General features: G+C 36.1%; 1 protein-coding gene and 2 long non-coding RNA genes across 3 annotated transcripts; all 3 read right to left on the reverse strand.

Moving 5' to 3' along the window:
- Positions 1-2103: 2103 nt before the first annotated feature.
- LOC127531247 (uncharacterized) lies at positions 2104-3661 on the reverse strand. Its single transcript, XR_007938191.1, has 3 exons — positions 3415-3661; positions 2578-2686; positions 2104-2417 (listed from the first exon to the last, which is right to left on the reverse strand). It is a non-coding gene; the product is annotated as an uncharacterized LOC127531247 (long non-coding RNA).
- A 2199-nt stretch (positions 3662-5860) lies between these two features.
- On the reverse strand, positions 5861-8297 carry LOC127531264 (uncharacterized). The gene is made up of 3 exons (XR_007938213.1): positions 8199-8297; positions 8072-8117; positions 5861-7796 (listed from the first exon to the last, which is right to left on the reverse strand). It is a non-coding gene; the product is annotated as an uncharacterized LOC127531264 (long non-coding RNA).
- A 130-nt stretch (positions 8298-8427) lies between these two features.
- Positions 8428-10092, reverse strand: LOC127531339 (V-set domain-containing T-cell activation inhibitor 1-like). Its single transcript, XM_051940428.1, has 4 exons — positions 9369-10092; positions 8797-9063; positions 8490-8712; positions 8428-8431 (listed from the first exon to the last, which is right to left on the reverse strand). Exons 1-4 carry the CDS (start codon positions 9817-9819, stop codon positions 8428-8430), a joined length of 945 nt encoding a protein of 314 aa, XP_051796388.1. The 5' UTR covers positions 9820-10092.
- Between the last annotated feature and the right edge of the window lie 1115 nt (positions 10093-11207).

Genomic DNA, 11207 nt, shown 5'->3' on the forward strand with positions numbered 1-11207 from the left:
AGTAATTCTGCACGTTAAAGTGACAGTTTTTCAGCCAGTGTCCCGCTCTGTAACTCTTTAGCTTTCAGTTTATTTTAAAAGGCAGGAAGTCGAGCAACAAGGGAGGCATTCAGATGATCATGTTTCTGCTTCGAGCCTCCAGCTTGTTCAGTAGCCTCCTCTACAGATCCATGATCAGAACGACCAGCAGGGGGATCTTTGTTCCTCGTTTCAACGAAGACTTGAACCACCTCAAAGGATGATCATGATCTACTGGATTCTGTTGGCCTCAGGGATTCTTGCAGAGGGAGGTAAGAAAAGTTTTTACATTTTCACACAAACTGCACGTGTTTTATTGTCTACTGTGTATTTACCCAGCATGCATTTGGACCAAATCGCCTGCAATCATCAGCCTGTTCATACATTGTTTATGCTGTTTACTTTATCAACAATATGTATATATACACACACACACACACACACACACACACATATATATATATATATATATATATATGTATGTATATATGGCATGCCGTTTAGGAAATTATATATATAATGAAAGTCGATATATATATAATGAAACTTGATATATATATATAATGAAAGTCGATATATATATAATGAAAGTCGATATATATATAATGAAACTTGATATATATATAATGAAAGTCGATATATATATAATGAAAGTCGATATATATATAATGAAAGTCGATATATATATAATCAAACTTGATATATATATATAATGAAAGTTGATATATATATAATGAAAGTCGATATATATATAATCAAACTTGATATATATATAATGAAAGTCGATATATATATAATGAAACTTGATATATATATAATGAAAGTCGATATATATATAATGAAAGTCGATATATATATAATCAAACTTGATATATATATAATGAAAGTTGATATATATATAATGAAAGTCGATATATATATAATCAAACTTGATATATATATAATGAAAGTCGATATATATATAATGAAACTTGATATATATATAATGAAAGTCGATATATATATAATGAAAGTCGATATATATATAATGAAACTTGATATATATATAATGAAAGTTGATATATATATATATAATGAAAGTTGATATATATATAATGAAAGTCGATATATATATAATCAAACTTGATATATATATAATGAAAGTCGATATATATATATATAATGAAAGTTGAGATATATATATGGAATGAAAGTCGGAATATAGAATGTTCAGATTTTCATTCCATCTATTCAAAGTTTCATTCCATATATTCAGACTTTTTCCTACTGAGCCCTGGAAGGACATGGCAAACAAAAACAGGAACCTTATTGGACATTTGCTCTTCAGATGAGCTCTTCTGTGATTATCTATCTGTCTTCATGGTTGTCACAGGGAACGGCGACTCCGTTTGAGAAAACAGGTAATTTTTAGAGATGTTTTGATTCTGAACACTGAACGTGTTAGCATTAGCTTAGCTACTTAGCTTCGACTACATTTGCATCCCTACATAGCTTAAAGGTTAAACACATGCACCATATGTTGATGATAATGATAATATCTATGTTTATCTTTATAGCTGGTCTTAAGGCTAATTACGAGGCAGAGGTCAGCTGCTGCCTGGACACATCCATGATCACGCCACTGGTGGGACACAATTGTACTGGATTTCAGCTGAAGGCTGCTGTTCTGTCCAAACTGAGACACTTTTATTGTGACATACCCTCCACTGTTGTTAGCTTTTGATTCAATCAAATTTTTTGAGATGAGGAAATCACTATTTCATGTTTCTAGTTAAATACCCTACTTTTATGATATATCACTACAGCATGCACTTTTTATATTTTCCATCAATTTCACCCAAAAGTTGAATAACTATTTGTGAGCAGTGTATGTAGACACATAATAGAAGCACATTTCAATAATATATCTGCTGCAGTAGTGCAGTTTATCTACCTAGATTGGTGTAACAGTAAAAAAAAAAACATATGCTACTGATGTTTCTGACTAAAATCTGCTTGAAAAGCACAACTGCTTATCTGTCAAAATGTGTGTAACAAAAGTGTGCATTGAACACTGAATAAAGTCTCTGTAGATTATAGACAAAATTTGCATCTCTCATCACAAATTTCTGTTTATTCACCCAAAGTGCATGGGTAAAATACAAAACAGGTGAAGTACTAAAAAAGATTTATTTTCTAGAAAAGCCAATAGTCAACAATGCAGTTTAATTCTGGGACAGTTGCTCCAGCACCGACACCATGCGTCCCATCAGTGCAACCAAGGTTTTCATTCATCTTCTGGATGTTCTGGAGAATGGCAGAGGTCACGTCTTGGTGTCTTCCGATCTGTTCCAAGAACCGTTCCTCTGACCTCTCCAGATACTGCAGAGGATCCACAGCAGCTTCCTGGTTCCCTTTTCCTGCATAAAAGCATCCAAAAAGTACTAGTTGTCAGTAATTATTTTCTATTTTCATAAACACAGTTAACTTAAAGTAAATGTTCTATTTTGTGATTTTAGGATGAGTCAAACGATAACATACTGATCATGTTGATGTCTGCATAGTCTAATCAGATCTTACTTGATTTGGTCTGTAGAGAGGAGGACAGCGTGGAGGAGCTGCAGGACGGAACCAGTAAGCTGCAGACTAGTGCTCCTGGTAACTGGACCTCATCATCCAAGGCCGACAACTAAATAAAATGAACAAGACATGCTGTTGATAGCATCTGTAATACAAATGATTTTATCCATTAACTGATTTATTGCTTTGTCCATACAATGTTAGAAAGTGTTACAAATAATACCTGTAATAATTTCCAACAGTGATAAATGCCTTGTTTTATTTTACAACAAAAAACACCAAAAGCATCTGTGTATAAGAAATCAGTGCATTGGATTTCCACATCTGCAAAGCTAGAAAATCACACATCAGAATTTTACCTTGAAATTATGAAAATAGCTGCAGATTACCAGTACTCTTTACTTCATTGTGTTAACTTGATCATTTGAATCAGTTTTTTAGACTTGTATTACTGATAGGAAACATAATCAACACATAAATTAAAATGTGTTCGCAAAGAGTTCACTGGTTCTTCAAGGGAAATTTCAATGATAACCATATAGTTCAGTAATATGATTAATGGGTCATTGTGTAACAGCGTGGGAGGTTCTGAATACAGGTCTTGGACTGAAATATTGCTGCTGCTTTCCTCCGGTTTTATAAGGAGTTGTTTCATAGCTTGTTAGCTTACCAGCGGCTAACTGGCTGGCAAACAATAGTTCAACGCCAACCTCTAATCAGTGATCCGGTGTCCGGACCGCATTAGCTGGCGGAACGTTCATAATACTGATGTGGGACTGTTGTAGCTAGCGTATTCATAGTAGGATAACAGCAGGATGTTGGAGAAATAAAACTTACCATTATCAGGATCGCTGGTCTGCATGGCAGACTCTTAGCGCATCGCACTGCTTGAATGTCTGTGTATTTCAGGCCGATTTCAAAATAAAACTCAATAAAATTCTCGTCCGGGTGAGTGTCCTTCATTGTCGCTTCGCCATACGGACATGTCCCTTCCGGGGCTCGGTAGGAAAAAAAGATTTGATATATATATAATGAAAGTTGATATATATATAATGAAAGTCGATATATATATATAATGAAAGTTGATATATATATAATGAAAGTTGATATATATATAATGAAAGTTGATATATATATAATGAAAGTCGATATATATATATATAATGAAAGTTGATATATATATAATGAAAGTTGATATATATATAATGAAAGTCGATATATATATAATGAAAGTTGATATATATATATATATATATATATCAAGTTTCATTATATATATATCAACTTTCATTATATATATATATATCAAGTTTCATTATATATATATCGACTTTCATTATATATATATCAAGTTTCATTATATATATATCGACTTTCATTATATATATATCAACTTTCATTATATATATATCGACTTTCATTATATATATATCAACTTTCATTATATATATATCGACTTTCATTATATATATATCAAGTTTCATTATATATATATCAAGTTTCATTATATATATATCGACTTTCATTATATATATAATTTCCTAAACGGCATGCCATATGTATATATATATATATATATATATATATATATATATATATACACACACACATATGGCATGCCGTTTAGGAAATTATATATTGAATGAAAGTCGATATATATATATATATATATATATATATATATATATATATATATATATATAGAATGTTCAGATTTTCATTCCATATATTCGTACTTTCATTCAATATATATCAACTTTCATTATATATATATATCGACTTTCATTATATATATATATTCGTACTTTCATTCAATATATATCAAATCTTTTTTTCCTACCGAGCCCCGGAAGGGACATGTCGGTATAGCGAAGTGACAATGGAGGACACTCACCCGGACGAGAATTTTATTGAGTTTTATTTTGAAATGGGCCTGAAATACGCAGACATTCAAGCAGTGCGATGCGCTACGAGTCTGCCATGCAGACCAGCGATCCTGATGGTAAGTTTTATTTCTCCAACATCCTGCTGTTAGCCTGCTATGAATACGCTAGCTACAACAGTCCCACATCAGTATTATGAACGTTCCGTCAGCTTGCGTGGTCCAGACACCGGATCAGTGATCAGAGGTTGGCGTTGAACTATTGTTTGCCAGCCAGTTAGCCGCTGGTAAGCTAACAAGCTATGAAACAACTCCTTATAAAACCGGAGGAAAGCAGCAGCAATATTTCAGTCCAAGACCTGTATTCAGAACCTCCCACGCTGTTACACAATGACCCATTAATCATATTACTGAACTATATGGTTATCATTGAAATTTCCCTTGAAGAACCAGTGAACTCTTTGCGAACACATTTTAATTTATGTGTTGATTATGTTTCCTATCAGTAATACAAGTCTAAAAAACTGATTCAAATGATCAAGTTAACACAATGAAGTAAACAGGGCTTAAAGTTTTCCGGCGTCGCGCCGGATTTCCGGCGCATGGAAGTGTACCATTTAAAAAAATTCATCAATCTCCGTCCCGAAGGCTCTAAGCATGTGCGTCATTGTGCATTCAGTTGCTCCGTTTTAATCAATCAAACTCCAAATCCTACATTAAAAAATATATACCTTCTGTCCAGGCATGCGACTTTCTGATAGAACTTTTATCCAATTACAGTTTTCTAACTGCGAGTGCGCATCGACTGCTGGGCGCACGATATGCTGCCCCCTCTTGGTTCGGCATCGTCAGTGCTGCTGAGCCACTGATAAGAAATAACAGTATCCCACAAACAAAATCCAAACTTGCAATATTTGTTGGTGTTTTTTGTAATTATATTTAAAGCTAATTACTGGAAACATACTGATATATATTTCATATTATTTATTTTATTTCTGCTTGGACTGTATACCCATTCCACGTGTCCCAGCCCTGTGGATGCCTGGTCTCTCCAGAGCGCACGGAGCTCCAATCTGTGAGTGGTGCGGTGAAGAATCGAGCAGCTGATCACTGGTCAATAGCGTTGGAGCTTGTGTTTGGCCCAAAGACGCAGATACTAAAGTTTGCTCAGACTTTGTGTGACAGAGGAGAGAGGATGTGTCTCTGCTGATTAACAAAGAGAGCAGCCGCTGCCGCGATCCCTGAGCCGCATTGGCGTAAGTGCGTCAGTGGCGATGCGCGTGCACGCCCCACAGTCCCCATGGTTTCGCCACAAAATAAAAACAAACGGGCTTATGTATTGAATTTAAAAAAGCAACAGAAACAGAAGTTGTTGATTTCGTTTGATTTCTTAATCTTTAAACATTTTCTATGTGTTTTACAACGGCAAAAGGAAAAAAGGAAACAGCTATTTAGTTTGCTGGCTTTTATTTTGAAAGGGAAAAAAATCAAAGATCAAGCCATACGGATTTGTCCCATTATTCTACTCAGAACATCTGTTTAGTTAAATATGCACAAACTGAATGTAGCTTAGGTGATATGAACCTTTTTTATTTGAGGACATATAGGATGTTTGTAATAATGAGTTAAATAGCTCTCAGCAGATTTTGTGACCTTATGCATCCAAATGATGTCTAGCCACAAACAAAAAATCTCCAATCTCAAGCAAATATTATTAGTAAGAAAAGAACGAACGTATGGGTTGTGTGAAATGAATAATGGATAGTTAAATAAGAATGTTCTTAGCCTGCTTTTCACCGTTTTTTCTTCCCAAAATATAGATAAAAATAGAAACAACATTTAAATTGAAAGCCAACTGAACAAATTATACAGTGAATACATTTTTTCCCTTACCAAAAACAAACAAAATGTGTGTCAGTTCAAATTGAAAATCAAATGATTTAAACTAATCACACAGATTATTGAGGTTTATCAAATGAGCAGTTACTAACATGTATGTGTGGTTATGTGCTACAGAGGGCTTCTTAATCAGAGCTTTGTGAGAAATGGGCTGACTCCAGAGGAAAAGGCCAGAGTAGAAATTCTTCAGCATGAGCAGTCCATTGCCACCAGGACCCAGATAAACCAGATCAGGAAGGCCCGAATTTCTTTGCTGGTTACAGAGTTTGAGAGAGTCAGCATCATGATCAACTTATTCAGAGGAATTTTATATTGTGAGGCAATAACTAAAATTGCATTTAAGAGTTAATACTAGTACTTTTATTACCTGCTTAAATACAAAGTTGGTAAAGCAAGTGACATATGACAGTTTATTCTCTTGTAGTGTTCCAGAGAATATTAAACAAGTTAATTCTGTTGTCTGTGTTTTACAGTTTATTTCAACAAACAACATTTTGAACATGTTAAAAAGAAAATGTTCAGAAAATTCACAAACAAAGCAAAAAAGAAAAAAGAAATGACTTTTTCAAACAGTATTCTCCAAGCACTTAAAAAAATCTAAGTTTCATAGACATAAAGTAAAAAACTCACAGTGAAGTCTGACCATTCTAGTATAAACAGAATTGGTTCTTTCATTTTATTATTTGACTAAACAGCTTTGCTCAGTGACATTAAATTTAGTCAAACTTAACAGACATTTATGTTCATGAAATGATCAGAAATAGCACAATTAAGCACAAATTATATCAGATAAATGCATCTAGTCACCCTGTAAAGATCCATTTTGAAACAAGACAACTCTCTGCAGATGATATATCTCACAGAAAGATTGAATTTGTTCAGTCCTGTTGAGTTTATTTCCTGTTTGTGTTCTGGGCCTCAGCTTACTCTAAATCCACACAACAAAAACAGTCACGATCTCACTCTAATTACCAGTCTAATTTATATCAGAGGAGTAATCTACATCACTGGACTCTGAAATGTAGTGAGCAAGATGGAAAAACTCAAGTAGAAGTACTTCTAATCTGTACATGAGTGCACTTTTTAAGGAAATGAACTTCATTACATTTTATTCAGGTCATTTTACAATCATTTACTGCAGGATTTAAAATAATATGTTCTATCAAAAATCATGGAAGTCAACTGATAATTTATTTAATAGCAGAAAACAACTCTGAAACGAAATTTAAACATGAAGACAAAATAATTTGCTCAAGCAGCAACTGCCTAATTTAAAATCAGTGCTCAAGTGTTTTTGTTCATATAATTCCTTTATCAGTTAAAGAACAATGAGTTTGTCTCTAAAACACAGAATTAAAGCTCCTCTTAGTCTTTCTGTAACAAACTCATCAACCGTTTTTCTAATCTTCAATGTATTCTGCCAGCATGGTGCACACACCTGCAAATAGAATGAGATCAAATTTAACAGAAATAAAACACAAAAACCAGAAACAGTTCTTTGTTTATTCTCCTTCAGCATGAAATGCAGCTTCTGCAGAGCTGAATCTGATCTGATACAACAAAGCATGTTGTTGAAAATAAGTGGTGGAAATGTTCCTGAAACATCCCAGAAAACTAACTTGATGACAACAGTTTTCTCCTTTAACATGTTCCCTCATTTACTGTAGTTCACACAGAGCAGCACACAAGTTTAACACACAACTTTTACTTTACCGTCACAGATTTCACACAGGCATCCTAGTGTTACTCCCCAGTGGATCTGAGAAATGTTCAGAAACATCATCAATACAAGCAGTGCACAAGAAATAAACACTGAAGTGAAGGAAGAACATCTTCTTACCTTTATAAGTACACACAACAGTAACAGAATTAAAGCTACTGCAACTGAAACAGCTGCAACCGCTCCAACGTTGATTCCTCCGAAACTGACTGATTTACCTGAAACACAAAAAGATTCAGTTAATTTTCTGTCTCTGGAAGCTTCATGATGGAGTTTTGTGATCTTTGATGTTTGCAGGTCAAACACATCTTCCAGATAATCAGAGGAACTTTTGCTGTTTTACCTCCACTTATCTTCACAGAGGTGTCACTTATCAGCGTCTCCTCAGCATTACTGAGCTGACAGGTGTACATTCCCTCCTGCTCTGAAGATAAGTCCTGCAGTGTGATGTCTCCTGACTCTGACACATCCTTCACCTGCTGCCTCCACTCCTCTGAGACTGTGGAGCTGCCATCAGTCCTGCTCTGCTTCATGATCATCTGACTGTGGTTGAATCTCCAAAGCAGGTGAGAGAAGGAAAAGTGTGAGGCAGCGCAGGTGATGATTGTTTCACTTGTTGATCCACTGATAGGAGCTGAAATGATGGAAGAGAAAAAGACAAGAATGAAGCAAGTCAATAATGTGTGAGTGGATTGTTGAGATGAGATGTTTTCCTCACTGAGTTTCCTCCAAGCAGCTCTCCTCCTGTTTGTTGGAGTTGTGACGGTGCAGCTGTAGACCAGATCAGGATGACTGTGTGAGAGGATCAGAGAACTACTGATGCTGTAAAGCTGCTCTTCATTCTGCTGGACTGTGGTTGTGTTGTGGAGGCTGATGTTGGATGGAGGTGTGGTGGACCAGGTGAGCTCAGGTTGAGGGTAGATCCCCTCTGAGCTGCAGCTCATCCTGTTTTCTACCTGCTGGATGTTCACTTCATGGACTGGAGCTGGAAAAGAGGAGAAAAAATAAAATCTTTGATGATCATTCAACAATAGATTTTTTAGTTTTTCTCTTAGAAATACATTGCACATAAAAAAACTAAGAACTTAATGTTTTCTTGGATTACTATGTGCATCTCATACCGGAGATCTTTAGGTTAATTAATGACTCTCTGTCTTCCCAGATGGTGCCGGTGTAACACTCATATCTGCCTTCATCCTGAACCTTCATTCCAGTTTTTCTCTTGAAATTCATAGTACTTAAATAAGAAACTAATTAATGTGTTCTTGTACTGCTATGTGTATCTCATACCATAAACTTTTAGGTTGATAACTGACTCCTTGTTTCCATTGTTGGTGCTGATGAAACACTCAAATTTGCCTTCATCCTGGACCTTCACTCCTGTCAGCTGCAGTGAGGCGTTTCCTCTGGAGATCTGGTCCTTGAACAGTGACGTCCTGTTTCTGAAGATCTGGTGTTGATCTTCAAGCTGGTCTTGGTTGTTGTGGTACATGTGGACAATGTGATTTTCTTCTGTCATATGAATCCAGTGGATGATGTCACCAGGAGCGACATTGGAGCTGCATGGTAAGATGCATCTCTCCATAAAAACACAGGACACCTCAGTATCTGCAACATCAGGTAAAGACCATGTCAGTGAGAGACTCAGACCTCTATCAGAAACACACTTAGATTTAGTTGTTGAGCAGCGTTTGTCCTTCCATCCATTCTCTATAAACCACTTTATCCTCACTAGGGTCATGGGGGGTGCTGGAGTCTATCCCTTCTGACTCGGGTGAAGGCAGGGGACACCCTGGACAGGTCACCAGTCTGTCACAGGGCTACATATACAGACACACAATCACACTCACATTCACACCTACGGACAATTTAGAGTAACCAATTAACCTCAGCATGTTTTTGGACTGTGGGAGGAAGCCGGAGTACCCGGAGAAAACCCACGCATGCACAGGGAGAACATGCAAACTCCATGCAGAAAGATCCCAGGCCCAGGCCGGGATTTGAACCGGGGATCTTCTTGCAAGGCGAAAGTGCTAACCACTACGGCACTGTGCAGCCAGCGTTTGTCCTGTTACTGAGAAATAAGAATTACAACTAAACAACATACAGTAAATGAAAATGAGAACAAGAACATAAAACCAACAAATTTTCATAAGTTCAAGTCTTTCCATCTCCAGTTTCTGATTCCTGAACTTCAGTATTACTTTTATTTTATCATTTAATTACTTTGATTATGTGGGTTTTTATCTGATCAGGTTTATCTTGTCAGGGTCCAGAGTATTGGATTTAAGGGATCTATGGAATAAAGCAAAATAATATTCTAATGTTATTATTTATTTCTTTATGAGGAGAAACTCTTCCAGGTTTATTTCTGCTGTTTGTTTTTCTTTCTCTCCCACCTTTGTTTGTCCTCAACTGCTCTGCTCAGTCTCATCACCTGGAAATTTATAAATGCAGTTTCTCTGCCAGAAATTAATCCCACATTCATAAGTTGAAGAAACACGTTTATTCCTGCCTTCTCCTGCTGACAACCAATAGTAGGTTTTGATTTTGTCTGAAGGAACATCCCCATCCTGTTCCCTCCTGCTCCCTTTCTACCAGTTGGGACATGAACAGACAAACTCTTAATGAACAACCTCAGAGCTCAACTTTTTAGAACGGAGACTAGAACAAGAAAGCATCAGTTCATTCCATCTATTCTGTTTGTTTACATGCTAGCATGTAATAAAAGCTCTCCTGTGGATACACTTCTTAAACTGAGCAAAGTTTTTATAATAGTTTTGTCAGTTTTTACTCATCCCCTGTGCAACCAGTCAGAATCCACAGAAACATCAGCAGAAACACAGAGTCCTTCACCTTGATCATATTTCTGCATATTTTCATGTTGCAGAGCAGATCTGGACGGCAAAGACTGAAGTTCTTCCTGCCATCGAATTGTTCAGAAGGCAGCAAACTTTACAGCCCTCCTGCACCATGTGAGGACAGAAGTGGAAGAATTAGGAGATTTAAGGCTGCTGAGGAGGAGGTGACATCTTCAGAGGAGGTGGAGTCTACGGTTTAATGAACCTGGTTTGTTATCTGCTGTAACATGAGATCTCAGAGCTTCACATCAGGAGACTTCTTTTTATT

This window comes from Acanthochromis polyacanthus, chromosome 20 (assembly GCF_021347895.1).
Source record: "Acanthochromis polyacanthus isolate Apoly-LR-REF ecotype Palm Island chromosome 20, KAUST_Apoly_ChrSc, whole genome shotgun sequence".
Taxonomy (NCBI): domain Eukaryota; kingdom Metazoa; phylum Chordata; class Actinopteri; family Pomacentridae; genus Acanthochromis; species Acanthochromis polyacanthus.